The sequence below is a fragment of the Coturnix japonica genome, chromosome 21 (genome assembly GCF_054131305.1).
Source record: "Coturnix japonica strain WE chromosome 21, WE-NBRP24, whole genome shotgun sequence".
Classification (NCBI taxonomy): domain Eukaryota; kingdom Metazoa; phylum Chordata; class Aves; order Galliformes; family Phasianidae; genus Coturnix; species Coturnix japonica.
In genome coordinates this window covers 3,839,776-3,862,723 of record NC_140683.1, presented here as the reverse complement: position 1 = coordinate 3,862,723, position 22,948 = coordinate 3,839,776, and the positions used below count along the sequence as shown (strand labels likewise).

The 22,948-nt window shown below is 37.1% G+C and overlaps 1 protein-coding gene across 31 annotated transcripts in view; it reads right to left on the bottom strand.

The window, feature by feature from the left end:
- Positions 1-22,948, bottom strand: part of DENND1A (DENN domain containing 1A) — a 176,974-nt gene that overhangs the window by 35,397 nt on the left and 118,629 nt on the right. For all 31 annotated transcript variants that reach the window (XR_014936214.1, XM_032448081.2, XM_032448087.2 and 28 more), the window contains 5 exons: positions 5,240-5,341; positions 4,923-5,010; positions 4,308-4,348; positions 2,737-2,808; positions 1,635-1,691 (listed from right to left, as the gene is read on the bottom strand). Coding sequence is in view for 30 of the 31 variants with exons in the window: in XM_032448081.2 (XP_032303972.2) it covers positions 1,635-1,691; positions 2,737-2,808; positions 4,308-4,348; positions 4,923-5,010; positions 5,240-5,341 (360 nt within the window). In the remaining variant the exon portion in view is untranslated. The remainder of the gene's footprint in view (positions 1-1,634; positions 1,692-2,736; positions 2,809-4,307; positions 4,349-4,922; positions 5,011-5,239; positions 5,342-22,948) is intronic.

Below are 22,948 nucleotides of genomic sequence, written 5' to 3'. Positions count from 1 at the left end.
AGATCTACTGAAGAAAGAAGAGGTACAACAGTGTCAGCTACCTACAGAAGCCTTTTAAGCTCTTGTGAAAATGGATATTGAACAATCACATTTCACTACTTTATAGAAATGCCACATGGTAAGAAAAGTGAAACAAAATTGGGCCATTTATTTGTAAATGTTGTATGTGTTTTTTAAAAAGGAATGCCTGCTGCTTGAAGGACTAGGAAGACAAAAATAATAAAACAAAGCAATGAAGGAACGTTTCTCAGCCTTTTATACAAATGTCACAGAATAGCATACAATTATATTAGCATTTAAGATACAGGAAAACAATCTGGTTATTTTACACACCACCAACTGCTTCAGAAATGCACATAAGAAGGGCAAGCACTTTATTATTCATGAAGGTTATGTCCAGGAGTGAAACACATGGAATTTTATATAAATTTCCATGCACAAGAAAACTGTTTCATGTTTCTTTTAATATTTTCATATTATACCGTAAGTGGTCACATATGAAGTAGTAAATGTGATAAAATGAAATAGAATTAAAAGCATCTGAAGCAGTTTTATCTCTCCCCAAACCTCTCACAATCTGCTAGAGTATTTACAGACTGTGCACTGTACACAGAGTTAATTTCATGAGTTTATAACCTCGGTACAGAAGAATCCCATTGTATTAATAATCCGTGGACATGTTAAGGCAAATTTCTACTGTGCTATATGAAAACATTTGCAGTACTATCTAAAGATGATGGTTTAGAAATTTAGTGAGAAAATTACTGCTAGCACAGACTAAATACACACACACAACCCTTTTACGCAACGAATTCTAAATAAGAACTTAAGTTCTACTAACAAATTAGCTATCTTGTTTTCCCAAAACCCTCTAGTAGCTCTGCTTCAAAGAATAAACAGAGTATCTGAAGTAAACCAAGGCAGAATCAACCATTCATCCATAAGGCATGTATCAGAACGACCATGCTTCTGGCTTAAAAGGAGCAACGAAAATTGGATAACACTTCTCTCAAACACAATTCAGTGTTCTGGGAATTGCACTGTTTACAAACAAAAACAGATTCAGAGAACAACAAACAGTTTGAGTATTTTTTGCTGCAAAAATTCTGATTTGAATTGAATATAAATATGCAATTCAGTTCCTTCTGCCTAAACTTTACAGTACGTGGTCATGAAGGGTATAAACCCTTTGCCCAGTGAGAGATGCTGTGCTGTTTTTCCTGAGAGATTACTGCAGAAATGACAACAATCTCCCATTTGGAAGAAGTTTGCTGCCATTTCTGTAAGAAAGATCCCCAGTTCATGTAAAGTCCCCGTCCATAATGTCAGCAAAATGGACAGGAGATGAACCACTCCAAATAGAAAACTCAATTTTCTGGCTTTTGTGGGTTTAAGTCAGAGTCTTAATGTGTTTGAAGACGGTGGGTTTTTGTTGTTGTTGTTGTTTTGCTTCGGTGGTTTTTTTGGTCTGTGAATATTTATAACAGTGTGAAAAATCCAGGACAGCTGGTAATGCATTTTGAAGTGTGCTAACAACACTGTATCAAACAGCTTCCTATTGATCACATAATGCTTTTTGTGACTAAGTGTTTCATACATGGTGCTTATACATTTTGAATAAGAACTTCAAGTACCTTTTGCTTCAAGCGGTTTTTCACTTCTTTTATTCCCATTTTTGCATGATCTTTTGCCTGCATGAAAAATTAATTTAAGTTAAAATTTCCTTCTATTTCTAGCAGTAAGTGTGCCTGATATCACTACATGAAGATTCACCTTCTCCAGTTACTAAAAATGGCAAGGAAAAAATTGAAACAGGGTACTGAAAACATACTGAAGGAAACAGAAAGCTAAAACAATGATAAAGAAACACTAAGCATACATTCAGTTTTACAGAAATTTTGCTTTCTGCTCTGATGCCAGAGACATCTTTCATCTCTTCACATTCTACACCCTCTGTCCTTCCCCCTACCTATTTATCTTTGCTACTGGTTAATGATCAATACCTGCAAACTTCTTCCTGGATGTCTGTTCCATTTAGTAGAACCAATTTCATCCTACTCATTTCTCTCAGGTTGGAGAAAAGCAGGAAAAGAAAAATAGTTATCTCGATGCTTTTTGTAGCATTATTTCCTAAAACTGAGCTTACAGAAATTCACGCTTGTTTCCGTGCTATTTTACCTTGCACAGTGAAACTGGCAGCCACAAATGACAATACAGTAAAATGCCAGGTGTTTGTTAACCAAAAACGTTTTCATTTAAAGAATAACTCAGTAAGTTGGACTCTAAATAAGTATGTATAAGAAGTCTCTATGGAAAATTAATTGACATTCAGAAAAGATGGAATAATTTGGAAAATGAGAGGATTCCCTTATTTCGATGAAACTGCAAGCGGAGAAACCTGAGGCAACAATGATTTCCAACTGAGTAATGATGAGATGGTAGAGCTGCTTAGCAGAGCATATAGGCGCTATTTCTCAGAAACAGTTGTATTTAATAAATAGAATGTATCATCTATACTCACAAAAGAAATCACAGGTTCTCATTCTCCTCTGCATTTCAATTATGTTTAAATTTCAAAATGACTTTTCTATTTAAATTTGAAATTGAAATGAATACATATTTTAAATAATTTTGAGTCCAAGAAAATGAATTCAAGCCCTCAGTTTCATTTGAAAAGTTAATACAGGATTATAATTAGACTCTTATCTCAGTAGTAAGCCAATACTTGGTACTTACAAACTTATAGACAGTCTTCATGGCAGGGTTAGCTTTGGTCTTTACTGTGTTTAAAATGGCTCCACTTCCTTTCTACAATTACAGTAACAATAGAATAAATTTTATCAAAGCTCCTTAAAGGCAACAGCAGTCCATTCTTAACATCATTCTTAACTCTAACAAAGCATTACCTATGTTTATTTGCAGAGCTCGGTATTACAAGCTTAAATGAAAAAGAAAAAAAGTAAAAACAGATTGAATCTTTCTTTCTGTTTTACTGGAGAAACCCTGACTCTGTTTAACAGAGCAGTTTTCAAATTAAAATATGTCAGTTTCTTGTAGTAACAACAGGTCAACTCATAAAACAGTATTATATGACTGTTCCACTCACCCCCAAGATGTCCTGTAAACTGCATCAATATCCTAAGCATGTTTAAGAAAATAGTATCCTACTAAATCAATACCTGAGGCAGAAAACTCAGTATCAGGAAACCCTAAATATTCAATTGGATTTTTATTTTTTTATTATTATTGTTATGACTTTTCTAGGATCTAAATGGATAAATTGAAGGAGAAAGAAATTTAACTACTAAGCAGTCCTAGAGAAGCTAATTGGCAAGTGGCAAATATGAGCCATAAGAAAGCACTATGTCAGACAGAATGTAATTTTTTATACATCTTCCACACACCAATGACTATCACTGAACAGTACCTCACTTGGTAAAAGAGATGGGTAAAACTGAAAGAATCAAATCTTATAAAACTTCGTGTTTTCCTATTTTTGTGCAAAATTGTATTTCCAGACATCAGACGCATAAGCAAAACAATTTTTAAAATCGCTACATATGTTTCTACAGAACAATTGATCTTTAACAAAATAATATCAAACTCCAAATGTAATTATACAGATTTTCATGTTAACTGTCAGCCATTCACCATTCCTATAATTTAAAAATCGTCATCCTATGTATTTATGTGCAGAGATTTTTTACTTTACTATCATAAGGTATAGTTCATTCAAAATTATCAAGATAATACTGGGCCCAGTCTTTTTGTATTAGGTACATAATTCCATTCATAACCAGAAAAATAAGGCAAATGGAAAGGTACAAAACCAAGTCTGTCATGAAAGAAACTGGCCCTTCCTACAGACTCATACTCTTAAACAATAAATATTTACATTTTGATACATCATATCATATTTTAGGCATTAAAAGAGATGTCTGAAATCAGGTGCCAAATACTACGAGTAGCTTTTTGCAGTGGCAATAGTCCCTTTTCTTCCCTTTTTAATTGGTAAGGAAGGATAAAACACACTACTTCCTCAAATGACAATAACTTATTTCTATCTGTTTCCAAGACAGTTAGGAAATGGTGTTCAAAAACATGAGAATTCCTATGTTGATTTTAGTGTATATATGTTTTTTTTTCAGCTGGAGCATGCGTTATTTTCTCACAGCTAAGCTCAAATTCATCACAGCTAAACCCTGCAGGAAACAAGTTAGTCTTGTTCTTGACTACACACACACACAGAACTGTCCAATGGTCCAGTGAGAGTTAGAATGGCTGTTGGAAGAGTTTTGTGTTCTTACCCTTACTGTAGAGAGCCACTGGAGGTACAATTTGTCACTACCTAGACAGGACGACAAAAATAAAGTGTAACTCTCCAACATGGAAAACAAGCTAGAAATACAAAGTGATAGCACTCAGTTGTTCTAGCAGCATGGATACTACAGGAGAGGATAATCACCTTTTCATTTTACTGTAAACAACAATACCAAAAACTGATCAAGTATTTACATTTTTTCTTTTACTTGCTAAGAGGAACTTCTATTTTATCCGGTCTTTCTTTCAGGCATTTGAGAATGCTAAGACTTCTTAAGTCTGCCAAAAGAAACTTATGGTAATTCTGGGTAAAGATGAGGTTTTTTCAGTGTCCAGCACTGCAATAACTCTTTCAGTCATACTTCAACCAAGTGGTAAAGCTGAGGTTTTGTAAGGCCAAACAGATTTTATTCAGACTATGATAAGTTACTCAAAGTTCCTTAAGCAGAAACAAAAACTTAAAATTAAGATACTTTAACCTATAGAGCAATCACTGCTAATTAAGTGAGTGCAAATAATGAGCCACTATGTCATGATAGTGCAAAAACAGTAAATCAGGGACAACCTCTGAAATTACTTTAATTTTTTACCATCTTGCTTACCTGCATACTCTCCCATATTTATCTCTTCTTCAAAAGCATCATTGAAGCCCTCTCCAGAGTTAAGAAGATCCAGGCGGCCATCGATGAACTACAATATCAGCATTAAAAGAGAGTGTTTTCCAGAAAGATGTTATTCTACATTTGCAGCAGTAAGGACAACATTTTTAACATTTGTCTGTACATCTATGTTCACACTCAGTCTTCTTGAGGCAGTAACATCATACTCAACAATAATATGGTTTCTGTACAATAAAGAAATAAAAAACAGCTGCATTGTAAAATACTCTGCTTCTACATTAGAGCAATGAAGCCAGTACCTGCTTAAAGAGCTGGAGCTGAATGGCATTCTGAAGGAACTGCCTCATGACAGCAGAGCGATGGGACACAAATGTTTCTTCACAAAAAGTGATGGGTTCACCCTGTAGAGTTCAGAGGATTAAGAAGAAGCTTCTAATGAATTCATTTAAATACACAGTCTCCATTTTATCTACCTCATTCAAAAAATAAGTAGATAAATAAAATTTGTATTAAGTTCAGTAAACTGCAGGTTTATTCCAGGTTTTAATCTGGTAAATGAGAAACAGGTTGGAAATTGTGGCAAATTATGTGTCACCAAAATAAAACACATTCGCTTTCTACACATACTAATAAAACTGGGGAAGGACCTTTAATCAGACAAAACAGGTAATTTTACTTAATGTTCCCAAAATATGACACAAGGCCACCTAAATTTTGTGTATTGTGCTCATCTTTTTTTTTCAGTTAATGCGCACAGAGAAGTCAGTAATGTCTAGTCTACTCAGTTCTTTCCACAGTTCAGAAAGACTACACTTTCATATACAGAAATGAGTCAAATTTCCCTTTTTCAGATCCATGTTGGCAAAAGATGGGGATTGTTTTGCAGCTCTACTTTTATCTTATTTTAATGAGTTATGTTAATGCTGAAGTCTGCTGTGCATCTGCCATAAGGGCACAAATTACCTCCACACTTAAATTGACAAATACTCAGTGTAGCAAGCAAATACATTTACTGAATTAAAACTAAAAAAGTAGCAAAGCAAGATAAAATTATACTGATGTATAATTAATTTGAAAGCTTTTTCATAACCATGTTAAAATATATATATTTTTTTGGTTTTTTGTTTTTTTTTTTAATCTGTTGAGAGTAGAATCAACATTAGATAGTAAAAATAACCTGAAAGCACATCTTTAAATGTTCGCTACCATTGCATTTCTGAAAGCCTTCTATATTAGAAACGTGGTTTGCCATTGGCCATGTGAATGCAAGGCAGCAAAGTGACCCAATGCCAGCTTACATCCCCACCTACTGCACTGCTGGAGGGCACAGGGTTTTCCCTATCAGCTTCTGCAGTAAGTTGTCACATGGCCACTGAACTGACCCTGCCACTGTCACCAAACGGTGTGAGCAGTTCTGTCAGTTTTTAATGCAATTCATGAGGATTATGAAGGATTTATTTGGCTTAAAATAACCGGAATGTAGTAAGCTAACTGCTCCTGACCCCAAAGAACTGGGGCACCAGAATCACCATGAGACTATGTGACGTACCTCACCCCTAACCCCACAGCCAACAAACACCAGAGGTCGCAGGGTGTTGTTAACCTGAGGAAAGGACCCATCCCAAGTGGGTGTCTGAACAAATGTATGAGCCTGGATGGGTCTTTCCTGGATAAGAGCCACTCCTAGGACAGTTCACCTTTTCCTGGAGCCAAAGAATTTCCAAGATTTTGGAGAAAAACGCAGGTTTCTTATGTGACAACTATCATTTCAGAATGGTTAACCTAATTTTAACAATACCAACCTGCCTTCGATTGACAGTAGCAGGTATTTACTTGATCAGTGTGAAAAATGCTTTCCCAAATTCAGCTGTTGGAACACAATAAAGGCTGCACAAAAACCATTTGTGGCTAACATAGACAAAATCTGGAGTGCGAAAACAGCAGGAACAATACTACAAAGAGAAGCAGAAATTTAGCCCATGATCAGACTGAAGTAGTACCTCACTGCAAAAAGGTTTAGCTTTCATTTAATCCTCACTATAACTACTATAAAGAACACAATCTCCTTTTCCCATAACCTGCAATGTTACATTTGTCCCATGGCAGAGGAATGTGAGCTCTGCAGACAGAAGCAGGCTCTGCCCAGAAGTGCTCCAGCACTGCTGTGCCCAGAGCTGGCAGCTCCCCATGCCCAGCTGAGCCTCACACACCGCTCCTCACAGCACACACAGCAGCTGGGGAGAGTAGTACGGTGCTACGACACTTCCTTCCCCAAAGTACTAATGACTGAGTTTGTTCATTAGGTTGATTAGACCTTTTGACTTCTTAAGAGCCAATTCAGGCTTGACTGCTGCTGGATGATAGGAAAAACTTTAATCATCAAGGTCAAGCGTGAGCTTTTCAGCTCAGAATGCATTAGTACCTCCCATCCTCCACGACCTCCAGAAGGGTGAACACACTGTTGGTAACCTCCATCCACAGCTTCATTACAAAAAGGCAAGGTGGACAACAAGACCATTTCCTTGACAGATTTAGTTAGCTGTAAATTATGAAGCTTATCAGCTCTGCTTTTACTGGCAGACAACATTGCGTGGGAGGGAATAAGCTAAGAATCACAGATATTTGATGAAATCCATAGTCTTGTTCACAGGTAAAACACTTACAATGACTTCTTACAAAAATAATCAACTACTAAACTTGCTAACTCCAACAATTAGAATGTAGGCCTTGATTTATCAACACCTAGAATTTCCATTTTTCTTTCTCCAACTAAAAGCACAGGATCATTGCAAATACTCTGAATGTGCAGGCAAAGCAACCCAGCAAGGAAAATGATTTATCTGCAAAGTTAGATAAATATGTCAAGTTTAGGTAACATCATTATTATTGTTGTAGAACAGAGAAGTTCACGCATTGAAAATAAACATAATCTACAATCTTAAAGCATGGAGAGAAACTTCCAAATATAAAAAATAAATCACACCTATGCTGTAAAAGCCACACAATGACATTTTGGGCTTCCAGGACAATCACTGTTCAAAAAGCAGAACTTTCTTTCAGAGAAAGTTGCAGGAGCTCCTGCAGACAGTTACTGTCAGAGGGAGAAGAACCAGACCCGAACTGCCTGAACTACCCTCCGGCAGACAGGCCAGCTACCTTACTGCACTAGCCTTCACAACACAACAGAAAGGACTAAAACTACGTGTGACAGAAAAGATAGTGCAGGACAGAGAAAGAATTGGAAGTGGGGATGAAGGCAAACACCAACGATTCTGGAAAGACACACAGGTGACAAGGGAAATCCCAAAGTCCAGCTATTTCCACTCCAACTACAGAACGGACACCCAACATGTGTGGTACAACAGAGCTTCAAGGCAGCCACGCACCTACTGGAGAGCACATGAAGATAAAAAAAAGACAGCTGTCTTTTTAATTTAATTCTAAGGGTAAAATAAATAAATAATTTTTTTTTTTAAAAAAAGCAAATAAAGATACTGAAGACTTTGTTTAGAAAACCCTCAAGTTACGCCATGGAAGAGGCATGCAATCTCCTCCGCATTATCATGGTCAGCATGTGGTGCAGGGTAATGAATTTTGTGCTGCTGTATGCATGCCTTTAAACCACGTAGGTGCTCTTTCAAAACCTCTCTAATAAATACACAAGCCATTAAAGCTGCTCTGTATACTACCCACAAAATGAGAAAATGTGGGAGGAATTTAAAGGTGCAGCACAGGTTGACAGTCTGACAGTCTACAAGCTGTAAGCCTGGTGTCAGTACACCATGCAGCCAAAACCCAAACATACAGCAGGAACAGCAATGTGTAAGAGATCCATATATCACTGTTGCATTACCAATTAGATGTTGCAAATAACCACATCCTTTACTAAAATTGGTCATGCGGCAGGTGACAGAGTGAAGCCTGCAGAGATATTCTAGGAATAATCATTCTTAATTCCATCCAGACTTACAAGGAAACTAAAGGTACGAGAACAGTCTCACTGATCCGGATATATATGTCAGTGTCAGATACAACAGCGACCAAAGGCAAGGCACTTCTCTGCAGGCCTTTCAAGAATTGTGATTACGATGTCAAGGAAAGATTAGCTCGTCACAGCTGAAGAAGGATGATCAGTCAGCCAGCAGGATTCCATAAAGAAAGTCTGAAATTGGTGATAGACACCTGAGAGGACACTGCCTCATTCAGCTTGCATTTGCAACGACAAATAACCTCCCCATAACTAGTACATACATTCAGCACAAGAAAGCTCTTTGCATCTGCCTCAGTCATAATGGAATCAAGAAAGCATAGATCAAACACTCTGCATTAAGCAAATGGTACAGAGCTTTATTAGCATTTCAAGATGCTGCTCAGGAACAAAGAAATTGCATGCTCAGAGATTTGACCAGACTTCTTCTAAAGAAAAGTGAATTAAGGCTCTGTTCAAAAAGAAACCAGTTTACCAGGTCTGATAAATTAGGATTTTAAGGGTAATCTTGAATAGTATTTCAAAATCATGTATTTACCAATCCAGACTGTACTCCTCAAACATTTACTGTCTCATGTAAATGTCTGTTTCCATCACCAGTCCAATTTTGGACTTCTTATTATGCTCCTCAATAGAGTAGATAATAGCTATGGGTAAAGATATGGCTAGAGTGAACTTTTCTTCTGACTTAAAAAGCAACAACAACAAAAAAGACAGTATTTACAGCATGTGTATTGTAAATCTTAATAAATCATCTATTAAAAGTATCAAACAAAATGGTACATTTCCCTAAATTCTCTTGCACGTGCTGGTGAATTGAAATTCCTCTCAGACTGCTGTCATTTTTCAGCGCATTTTCTGATAATTATATATATTCAATTATATAATGGAAGGACAAATAAAAGGGAGAATGAATGCAAGTCAAACAATTCACTGACGTCAATTATAACACTCAGTCACATCAACACTGTCTCCAAAACACTGTATGTAAAAACTTCCCTTACACTTGTGCCACGGCTCATAGGTACAGTCATGGGCAGCAAGATGTGCCAGTGCCAGAGGCATCATTACAGTGTTTGGGAGCCTTCTTTTTAAGATGGACCTCAGACAGATCATGAGAGCAGTGAGACGTGGCATGGCATTCATAGCTTGGACTGGATTAAACAGGCACAGAAGATTTTTCTGGTTGTATGACAAAGTAGAATCCACTCTGCACTAACAAACAGAAATCAGAAAAATCTGAAGGAACGTAGAGGCGTTTTTTTGTTTTTGTTTAATGCTTACATGACAAAATCACACAGCAGTAACCAAGTGTACACATATACAGACCCAAACTAATTTTACCTTGTAAGCATTCTCAGTGCTCACATAATTCTCTGTACAAAACTAGACACCAACTGGGTCTGACTGCAGACAGAAGCAGATTCATATCAACAAATCCATTCTTGATCAAAACTCAAATAAAACAGAAGTGTCCTCAGAAAGGACACAGATCTGCACCCTACAGCCACTTTACATTTACCAGCAGGCTGCCAGCTAGGATGAAGCAAATTTAAACACACAATTCAAATTCGAATGTAAAAACATAATGAGAATTCTGTGGCCATAAGTGCTTCTTCTATGCCATTGATAACAGTATTATTACATTATTGTTATGATGATTACTATGCATGACTAGGTCGTAATTAATTGTACAAAAACCAAAATGTATTCAGATCCAAAAACATTCGCCACCTTAAAAACACTATGAAACCTTTGTAAGAAAGAATACAAAATAATATTTAATTGCTTTATAGCACTGAGAAGAAAAAGTTCAGATACTGACAAAGACAGCAGTAGTTCAACACTACCCCTCACAACTCATTTCAGCCCATAACTTCCTGCATCATTAAGGGATCAGACAAAATTTACACAAAAACTTTAAATAAAAGATGAAACTAACAAAAAAAGTGCCACTGGAAAATAACTAAATCACATTTAGTTACTAGCTTTTCCTTTCAACCCTTTTTAATTTCCTGGCATAGCTGGCATTTTCTTCTTATACCAAGTACATATTCACAAATTCAAAAACTACTTTCCTGTATTAGACAAGCTGTTTCTACAGGAGCTTGTCTGCTCTGATGTCAGAATCATCCACATGGGCCAGCTGTTCTCTCACCCAACTACTAATACAGCCTCATGCCTCCAGAGCTCAAGCAAGAGCTCAAGCAAAGAGCTTTGCACTTTGTCTTTGAGGAAGACAAAGTGCAAAGAAGCCAGTATTAATGCATTTAGGCCTGGGAGGGAGGGGGAGGATGGAAAGAGGGAGACAAAAATATATATAAAAAAAATAAAAAATAAAAAAATATATATCACCATTTCACAGATCAAGAATAGAGGCAAGAAAATAATAAGCAACTTTTACATGGTCACAAAAGTCTCTGGCAGAGGCAGGAAAAAGAACCAAAATTTCTTTAATCCCTGCTCAGTACCTTAAATATACGGCTATTCTTCCTCTTCCTACTTGATATTGTGTCAATGCATGAGTGTAGGTGTTGAAAGACTAACAAAAGGAAAGTAATAGTATGGTATTATGAGCTGAGAAACCTAATCTTTATCAGATACAGCAAATCTCTATGATGCTGCCTGCATCGGGAACTCTCTCTTTGTCCTGGATATGCTTTAAATTACTGGTATAATGTGTACTGTATATTGTTCAACTCTTATATTTATTCCACAAAAACCCCTGTGGCCTGCATGCGATTTTATCATTAGCTGGCAAGGTAATTTCAGGGCCTAGTTCTGCAATCACTCCATGAGCAGCACTCCCATTGAAGCTAGTATGTTCTGCATGCAAAGTGGCTATCAATTCCCTATAATGAAAAAAGCCTTTTTCTATTTTAGCTATTGTAGTGCATTAGCAACAACACAAAAAAAGGAGAAAAATTGCAGAGCAATTCTTTCTATGACTTATTTTATACTGTGACAAAATATAGAAGTCAGTCTACACAAAGTATTTCCCAAGAGATGCCTGATGACCTTTTCTTTGTTTCTCTTATTAAAATTCAATATATTGTTAAAAGGAATAAAGAAATCACTGCAAAAATCATGAATGACGAGTGTTCATAAATAACAAATCACAACAACGAATTCTTTTGATTCCTTTGATACATAGAAAAGCCCAACAATTATCCAAAACAATGAAGCTTCCAAGATTCACCCATTAAAAAACACTGCAAACACGTCTTGCACCAATGCATCTGATTGCGTTGCATAATGATCCCCAAAACCAAACTGAAGGCAGAAATATCTTAACACATAGCTGAGACGTGGAAGGAGAATAAACAGGTTTTAAACTTCAGTAATGCAGGGTAAAGGAGAAGTTTTAGACACAAAGGCACATAATGAAAATCCCACTTAACTCAGTAACGGCAATAAAATACAACCTCATAAATAAAAGGAATTAACTTTAAATTTTCACTGGGATCTAGTCTGGTAGTACATTAATGCACACGAGATGAGATAACATGATGTACATCATCTCCTTTCAATAGTATCTGGCAGTTTGTGCTATTACTGTAACAGAACTTACTGAGGTGAGTCATCATGTTACACCTCTTGCTAGCTTGGTGTGGAAACCTCAGCTACTGCCATGAAAACCAGCCAGAAAAGCAATCACTTCAGACTGCATTAGGAACACTAGAAAAAGTTTCATTCCTTTCTGCTTTAGTCCTGCAATGATCTCTGGGGAAACTTAAGTGATCAGTCGTTAACATATAAACACATGCACATGCACACTTGCTGTATTAGTTTCCACATGATGGATTATAAACCCTTAACTTTCAGTCACTACTCTTAAAGATGCCTGCTCTTGGGATCCACCAGACCTCAATTCCCTTTAAAAGTACTCAGGGAGAATTCTTGTATTTTCTTTTCACCACTTACTTACTCTTGGTTTCTCAGAGTGAGGCTATGACTTAACCATGAGAGAACGTACCAAGCTTGGAGAAACAGCCATGTTGTTGCAATCACCAGAAGCATGGTCCTTTTCCTTTATGTTTAACAGAGCTGCTCTATGATTTGTACTGAATAAAGCCCTTTCCCCAGAACAACAACAGGTTGAAGATCCATATTTTTAAGGTAGGTTTGATTTTCTTTCCCTGTGGTCTCCGCTGCATTTCATTTCCTGCAATCTTTATTCAAATAGTTGGGAGGGCGGAGGGGGGAAATCCAGCCTCAGAGCTAAGAGTGCTGCACACTGCAAGAACCGAGTGCAGGAAGTGCAGTCTGTCCCAGTCCTCGGACAGATTCCAGCATGTTTAGAAAGAGAAGGCTGCATCAAGCGCGAGGATGACAAAAGCAGATTTATCTTATCACCACCTTTGTCCCCCAGGGTTTGTTCAATCCACAACAAAGTCACCAAAGGGAATCTGCTCTCCATCACTGTGAGCATGCAGCTTGCACACTGAAGCCCAGCTTTGTGGCAAGTGGAATTATTTACTGTTTGACCACATTACTCCTCCCAGCTCTCATTATTTCAGCTACATATTTTTGACATGGAAACAATACCAAATTTCTGAATTCTTTTGTGAAGGGAAAGCTGCCACCTAATTAGACTATCTGAGCAGAGACACATCTGGCTGGGCACGCAGCATCCATGCAGCTCCTGGAGCTGTCCTGGAGACGGCTGTGCGGTGCCCGGCAGCAGGCAGGGCCTGGACACACTGCTAAGCTGTTCTGACAGAGAGCAGCTGGGCAGCTGCCTGCAGGGCCAGGGCACCCCTCCAGGCCCACACATCCTCAGTGCTAATTGTATTTTGTACAAGTCCTTCTCACCTGCCCCACAACCTCAGGCCTTCTCACCCAGGGAACACAACTAGGCCTACAGGGGTTTCTGTCAAGAAGGCTCTGCAGACTTTGATGCCATGCATGTCAGTCATAAGTAGGACTAACTGACAAAACAGTATACAAATATTTGTAGGATCCTTCACTGTGATGCCTTATTTTGGCATTCATTTCAAAGTGCATTTATGAAACAATGCACATGAATTTCTGCAGCTCACACACTGCAGTACGACGTGCTCTGTGGGTGAGGCTCAATGCTGTTGCTGCACAGCAAAACTTTTTTTTGGTTCTGCATATTCCAAGAAAAGCCAACTATGAAGTCCATTCTTATGGTATCCTCAAAGATCAAAGACTCTGATGTCACTCACTGTCTGCTCAACTGACAAATGCTCTTTTCCCTGTTTTATTCCTAGCACTATAAAATTGTATTTCTCCACCTGCAAAAGTTAGACATCCATGGAATCAAAGTGTTCTCAGTTCTGGTAATGCAAGTTTCCACATTCCACAGCAGTTCAAACTCATTTTTCAGGGTTAAGCAAAATAAATATTCAGGAACTGTGAAAAGCACCTCTTGTCACATGCCCCTCTCCTCTCTCCCATGTGCCCAATTTTAGTAAGTATAAAATCTTTGCTCACTTAGATTTCTACCCTACATTAATACTTTTAAAGCTTAGAAACAACTCTTATGGTGATAAAGAGTTAATACTGTGTAGTGTGGTCACTGTAAACAAGAACAATTTCAGCTAAACAACATTGCTTTCAGAGACACAGGGCTTTGCAGGTGTGAGCAATAATTAAAGGTTTCAGCATATCTACCTGGGTGAGGTATTTCTGCCTCCTATTCCAAGGAGGAAGCCCTCTCTGCGGAGAGCAGAAGAGCTCATTAATGAGGCTAATTAGGTGTAAAGGGGGTAGAGTCTGGCATCAGCTGCAGCTTATAGAAGCTAATCATTAAGCTTTGTAATCTCCACCCCAGAACAGCAGATGAGCATGTTCCTGGGTGACCAGTGTTGCTAAGAAAATTTCCAGCACCTGAGTACCTGACCAAATACTTTTTGGTGATGCTAACAATTCTCTTAACTCTCACCAAGCCAGAAAGTGGACTCATCATCACTTCTTCACACATTAGTTTTCTAACAATGAATATCCGCACAGATCTGAACTTTACATGAGGTCTATAATGCGGTTAATCTCTTAATTACAAGAAGTAATAATAATATCAACAGTATATGATAGATGGCTGGTGGAGCAATGTGCAAGAACAACGTACATAAGAGCAATAATGCTTGAAAAAGAATGATCACGTAGACCTCCCTCAATGTTTGCAAGTTCTCCCTGTAATTTCTCTGCACAAAGCAGTGAAGTTACAATACCACAGGGATGAAAGCCTTGTTAATAAATATGTAAAATAAGGATTTCGTTGTACTCATCTAATTTGAAATGAGAAAAAGGACATAATTTCCATGGAGAGAGAATACATGAAAGCAGAGCTCAGCCTGGAACTTGTTTTTGCAAAATGAATTGTAAAGATGGCAAAGTATTGCAGCACCTCAGCGTGAACGTTTGAGTAGGACAGGCTGAACAGGCAGCCAACTGCTGTCCTTTTTTTCTTTTATTTTGAATCAGGCTGAAAAAATCCAAATTCCTTAGATTTGAATTCAAAAACATCAAAGACTATTTTTCATTGCAGTTATTTTATTACTTGATCACAGGGCTGGTAGAGAGACTTTTTTTTCTTACTTCCTGGTACCCACATGATTTCCAGTCCCTGAACTTGCAGGGCAGTTTACACTAATTCACCCTCAAAAAGCATTCTACTAAATTGTGTCCCCTTGGGTCCTGTTTACCTGGGATCTCTCTGGCAGAGCACCTCCACCTATTCTCCCTGCAATACACTGAAAAATCTACATACATTGAATACACTGAATAATGCACTGAAAAATGCTGACAAGAAAAAACTTTGATGAGTTGTTGTTCCTTATAGCTTGGTAATTTTATCAAGTTTATGTTTAAATAAAGTTTACGTAGAATCTTTTCATCTATAGTAGATAGTGATGAATATTTTTGCTAATACAATCTTTACTGTGTATCAGAAAAATACGCTGTCCTATTATTGCATGCAATGGTAATCAAAACACTGCAGTGCTTGGCAAGCACACCTTACTCCATCTTCTGGAGTACTTCAAGCCTCCAAAGCACAGCATCCCTCCAAAGCCACTGGTTTCCTCACAACCTTCTTTCAGCTGCTTGTACCACTCACAGAAAAGATTAGCATCAGCAAGAGGGATAAGAACTAGGTCTAGACAGACATTCAACATTTTAACTGTAAGAATGGGAGCCTGCCCAATTGCTATCAGTAACACGTGTCTTCCCCTTCCTGCTGCAACAGGACCCAGTTGTCAGCACCACGGCTGGACATACTGGCCATAGAGAATCTTTAAATACCCAACAACATGAAACTTGAAAGCAGGAAGAAAATCTAAAGGAATCCTCCTTAAGGAGAACAAGGAGACATTAGTAACTGGAATAAAGTAAATCATGCTACACATCGTAACAATGCCCCTTAAATCACCTAGGTCACTAGCACTGCATTCTGCGTCTCAGTACCACTACTACATACTTTTCACATCTATTACATTTATTATGTTTGCAGTAACTCACTTTTGCAGATCCTTGAATTGCTTGAAAGAATATTAAACCAAGATCTCTGAAACACATTACTTATAACTCTTGAGTTTTCAAGAAAAGCTACATAGTTTAAAGGGTGCATTTTCCTATTAAGAAACTGAGCTGTAACTGTATAGGTCCTCAGATTGCAAAAGTGATTAGATCAAGGTAATGATTTATTCTTATTGTCAGTGGAATGTAGAAAACCACTCAGTTTATTCTGTTTACCTTTACTAACTGAAATGGTTAAGGATTGGAAAGAAAAATCCCTTGCAAAACCAGAGAATGTGAAAGTATCACTGAGGTCATAAGGGTTGCAGCGTATATGATACGAACTCCCTTGTCTTCATATTTCCTGTGGACTTTGAGCTGCACAGATTAAATTATGGGAGCTGCTCACAGGTGGCACCAGCTCTCATTATCAATGAGATGTGGCTGAACACATCAAAATAACACACTGGTAATCCAAGACTCTTCTCAGCATGCAGAAAAAAAAAAAATCTCAACAATAACCAGCACCTCTTCTTACAACAATGCAGAAATCACTTGAATAGGATGACAAAAATACTTTATAACCAGCTCTACACTGCTTTTAATAATTCTGCAGGTATATAAATAAAGAGAAGAATACACCGTGTAATAAATGATTAACAAAAGCCTTGAGATAAGCCCGTTCCCCAGTATTGAAGGCACTGTGGTTTTAGCTTCTTATATTCCAAAGGGACAGGTATACAAGAAGCTTTGAGAAAGCATACAGGTATTCAAGACCAAAAGTGCAACATCCGTTCTTAAACAAAACCATACAATCTTCTGTTACCAAAGTATCTGACTGTACCATAGGAAGCTGGGATGACAGAGCCTCATCCACAGTGTTGGAAACAAGTTGTTGCTTTTTCTTTCTAACAAGTTACATAATATTCAAGCAACAGCATTTCTCATGGTTGATTCCCAAATTTAGAACAAAGAGGGGGGGGAAAAAATAGAAAATTGCAGTTTTAGTAAAGAAATGCCATAACTGAATAGGCTGTCTCCCTGGTTATCTGTCTCTGGCAGAGTCACAAGCAGATGCTTAGAACAGACCAGGAAGGTAGAAATCCTGAATGTTATTTCTCTACTATCTGAAAAAATTAATGGAGTCTCCTGTTGCTTGTTATTAAATAAATCCAAACAGAGGCCTCTCTCCAATGTCCCCTGAAGCTGATACAAAGTTCCTCAGTATCATGCCTTAAAGGTTCACCTGGCAGATCTGCTACCTTCTGTACAAAGAAAAGCCTCTCTCTGCTTGCTTTGGATATTCCCTTTACAAATCCTCATTGGTTTGCCCTGTTGATTTTCATACGGGAATAAACAAAATCACTCCCTATCCGCTTTCTTTAACTTGTCTGGGAGATCCTTTCCTGCAAATAAAATTACAAAATTGGCTGATGTGTGCAGAATCTCCAATATTTAAATTATTAGATTAGGCATTTTATAGAGAAAATGTACGAAAATTATGCCTGTAAGCAAAAAGTAGGTGTGTTAGCAACCTGTTATGTCCTATTGCATAAATAAAAGAGCAGAAATGTAACCATACAACAATCTAAGCATACTGTGTTTCTGACATTGATGACGAACTTTGTCTCCCCAAGGTCTAACTGGCCACTACAGCTATGCATGTCCCAAGCTTGCTCTTTACGGCCAGAAAAAAAACACCAAAAAAACCATATAGAATGACTCTAGCATTTGGCACTATTTCTGCATTGTTTTAATGTTTCTGACAAGTGCTCCATTGTTTCTTAGTCATTTACACACTTCATTTCAGTAATTAGCTGTCAGAGAAGGCCCAACAGCAACTTAGTGTTGTCTGCTCAAATCATATTAATGAAATGCAATGCATTCAAACGTCCTGAAAGCATATCTGTAATTGCGTTAAATGGAGAGGCTGGGGACATCAGCAAACTTCAAATTCTGAACAGGGCACTATGATCGAGTGCATTAATCCATTATTTCTTAGGGATCTGACAACCAATTAATACTACAGACCTTCCTATGCAATGATAAGGACTGATGTTCTAACACCCTTTTGAATTTTTTAAGTAAAAAAAAGTGATTTTTTTAGACTCTGAGATATCAAAATAAAATCTGTATCTAATGTGTGTGAAGACAATGCCCTTACAGGTAGAAGAGCAAGAACTGCAGGTTACAGTGTCAAGGAATTAGTTTTTATATTTAGAGATTCAGTATCTGCATATTGAAAACTAAACATGGGATACCCATTGTATTCATTACACTGAACATAAATAAAATCAAATAAATCCCATAACTCTTATCAAATATATAGGTTTTTTAGGCTTCTTATGATGCTATTCAAATCAGTGGTCCAAAAGAATACAAAATGCAATTGATTACTTCTGTTTGAGTAATTGCCAGTCAAATTGCTGTATCATTTTCTCGTTCACACATCACCAAAGACTTCCAAAGGACAGCACTTGGACAAGATGAAAAACAAGAAGCAAGAAAAAGACGTAGGGGAATTGTCCTGTAGGTTTACTAGACTTTGGAAAATGTTCACATCAGTTATGACTCCAAAAGAGTGATTCAAATTTAATTAAAATTGAGTGCAATATAAGCTACGGCAAAATAATTAATAGGAAACATAATTTTTCGTGTAGTTATGATATCTAGAACTCTGGCTAAATGTAATGCATTTTGGGGAAAATACTTACATATGTGTTACAACTGAAAATTATTTACCTGGACTTATTGACATGAAGTTCATCGCCAGGTTTCAGCTTCTGTCAGAACTAATTTAGAAGATCCCAGCACGTTACAAATATTGCTGGTTGGGTGCTTTTGATTACAGTTAATACACTGGAAAAATTATCAAGAGCACATCCAAAGAGCCTTATTCACCAATAAAAAGTAACCATTCTCACGAGATTCCAGTACAAGGGACACATCAGTAACTTAGTTACTAACTTTCAGGCCAGTAAGTAAGGTAAATGACAGTATAATCATTTTTTTTTTAGTGCCTTCAGGTGTTGAGTATAAAATATTTCTATGTGTAAGAAGCATCTCTGAGAACAGTATTTTTTATTTCTTATATTTTTAGTGGAGAATTTGGTTGACAGGTGCAGGGTGAACCTCACTATACAAATACAGAAAAAGAAATGCAAATCAATCCTATTTGTAATTCCTACAAATTGCTTTCATTTTCACCAATAATCCCTGCTAAGAACAAATGTTCTAAAGACACAGATTTTGACCACAGCTCTGAGAGCTTCACCAAAAAATAATTATTTGATATATCTTTGACTTTCAGTGACAGTACTAAGCAATACGTGTACACCGTTCAGAGCTTATAAAGTGTATTCAGAGCAAAGAATTGCCATTCTTGCCTCTGCATCATTGTGAAGTGCCTGTTGTGTAACTTACTGAGTAATACTTACTGCTAAATAGAATGCTTCAAGAGAGCAACATCAGTAAAAAGCCTTTTAATTTTAGAGTGAACAACATCTATGTACATATATATAAAACAGGCATATGGTTCTCACACAAGATATACGATAAAATTTCTTATGATATAAGTCACGTAACTAACTGCTATCTTGGAATTTATTCAAATGAGAGCTACACTAGGAACACAAAAGTAACCTTTAAGGAGTTAAAATGTCCTCAACTACAAGTCAAGTTGAAACTTATTTAATTAGGTTCTGTATTTGAAAAAATGAAATAAATTCTTTCATTAACTAAACCAAATTCCCTTAAAGGCAACAATATGTTCCCTCTCTGTCAGGACAGAGCGCAATGAAATCTTTATTTTAATTGGGGTTAGCTACGGGGCCATTTGGCTTCAGATGCTTTGTTTATCAGCCCTAAGCTTTACAGCTTAGCCAGTACTTGAAATATTTTATCACAGAATGATTTCATATTAAAAAAATAAAAAATAAAAAGCCCGCTCTTCCAAGTGCTTTTATATAGAGATCATTTTAAATATGCATTTCAAAACTTGGAAGTCCAAGCCAAAGGTTTTTCAAAAAAAATAAATACTGATTTCCCTTTGCATTCTTGTGATAGAAGTGTCCTTCATAAATCCCCTGTTTTAATGACACCTGCATCATGCCCTTCCCTAAGCAGCTGAGCAAAGATGCAGCTGTAGAACAACAGATCTCCCCACAGTGCCCACTGCAGTGAGGCAACCAGCAGACCTCATTCTTGTCTTTTGTCACAACCACACATCTTCTATCCCAGACAACATTTCAAAATGCCTTACACCGTGTCGATATATGCTTCATACTTTAGCACTGCTGCAGGAAACAAGGAAGGCCTTCTGCAGTGCATGAGAACTGAGAGGCAAAGCTCTTACAAGAACAGGAACACGCTGTAGATGCAACTAATTCCAACACACAGCGTAACTTCCATTTTTTTTCTGAACATTTTTGAACTAGCACAAAGACCTTGTGATCTGAAAAGCCTTGAGTGGATCATGCTTGTTTAAATACAGTTTTAAAACAAAGCAATGAATTCTTATTCTGTAGATGATAACTTTTTCCTGGATTACACTAATTGATAAATATCAGGCATGTTCAGCAATGCACTTACTGCAAATATTCTGGAAAGCAGTAATCACAGGAATGGAAAGTGAACAGAAACTGTACAGAAACACCGCACCAATTCATTCCAAACTGCTGCTAAAATTAATGAGACAACCCATGAAATTTCCATTTCATCATGAGGATCAAATACAGATAATTTTATATTGATTTTATTATGAAACCTCAAAGCCTTGGGAATGTTCCTAAAATAATAAGCCCCCCCTCTGAATCCAATTTCCACAACTAAAATACAGTACTATGATATTTTCACATCACTAAAATCTGATCTATCAAAGACAGACTCTTCCTCTTTTCCAAAATTTTTCATGCAATTCCCAGGTTTTATTCTGAAGGATACTGAGGTTAAGTTGCCAATAGCTACATACAAATTATATGCTGCAGCAAGATGTGGCAATTACTTAAGAAAAAAAACTATGCCAATACTATTTTACTGAGTCCAGTTTCAGAAATTTTCTTGATTTTTCAAACAAATGTGCTGCCTTAGTTTTGTTCTCAGTGATAAAAGCACTGCAGCCAAATGTGACAGAATAAAGCTTAATTTAAAGGAAGCACTGAGTTCTGTGCTTTGTATTTATGTTACTCTACAGAAAATACAACAATCTGGAATTAAATGTATAATTCATATATTTCTTTAATATTTAGTGTTGACAGCTATATGTTTTTCTCTGGGTGACTTTTTGCACATCTCTGTACTGTTCCCTCATGAGAACTACAATGAGATGAGCTGATCCTGCAACTCCTCAGCAGGTATTTTGATTTGAAAGTAATCACAGTTATCTCTACAATCTTCATACAATTTACATCCTGATCATCTAACAAATAAGTAAAAGACATAAATTGACATCAATATGTATACTTTTCTCTAACAATGCAAACTAATTGTATATCTTTAAACAAGAAAAATGTTTATTAAAAAAAAAAAAATCTAGTGAATATACCAACTATTGAGTTCAAAGCAAAAACACCACATGTGTCTAAATAAATATCAAGGAAGTGTCAGAGGTAAATGAGGAGAGACCAGGTGAAGTGTGTGTGATGTGTTAATTGTATTCAAAAAAATAATAGAGGCAAGACAGAGAAGCTGAACTTCCAATTATCATAATGGTAGCTACTTCACAACACATTTTCAAACTTGAAAGAGACATTTTAAGCCATAGGAATTCTGAGCAGAATACCTCCAGCTGTGTTCTGCATAAATCTTGCACACTGTACACACACAGTGTATTTAAATACCAAGTAAAGCTACGACTTACAAAATGCATATTTCAGTCACAATAGAATATCTGTCATTGCCAAAAGTTACTCATCACTGAATGAAAGGAAAGGAGCACAATGACTCAAATTACAGGAAAAAAAAAATAAAAATGAAGAAACCTTCTCATTTGATAGTGAGTAATAGACTGAAGTTGTTTGGATATTAAAGAACAGCACAGCCCTCTGCAGGGTTTATAGTTAATATACAGAAAGAAGAAAAAAGTGATGGTCCTCATTGCTGACATGATTTTTGCCCGTACAGCTTCCTGGCTATGAGCCAGAGTTGATCTTTCATTAATGCTCTGTCCATAACAAAATCAACATTTTGGGGGAAAAGGTAGCCTTGTTCTCTGACAACATGCACAATCCAAACCAAAAAACAAGGCTTAGTCCCCTTCTTAGTCCTTTCCAGAAGCCTTAAGCAAGTGATGAGTCCCAGACGAATACCCTGGACAGCAGCGCGCCCATCCCTCCCCAGGACTGCAGAGCCAAGATGACAGCGAGAGCAGCACTGAGGTTTCATTCACATGTGATTCTGCTGAGCCCCAGGGCAGCATCAGAATACCTTAATGTGATGCTGAGTTAAAGTACAAGTCTGAATGAGATCAGGTCTCCTATGCTGTCTGTCATGGAAATCAATCACACTCAACTGTCAACTATGTCATGCATACAAATGTCTC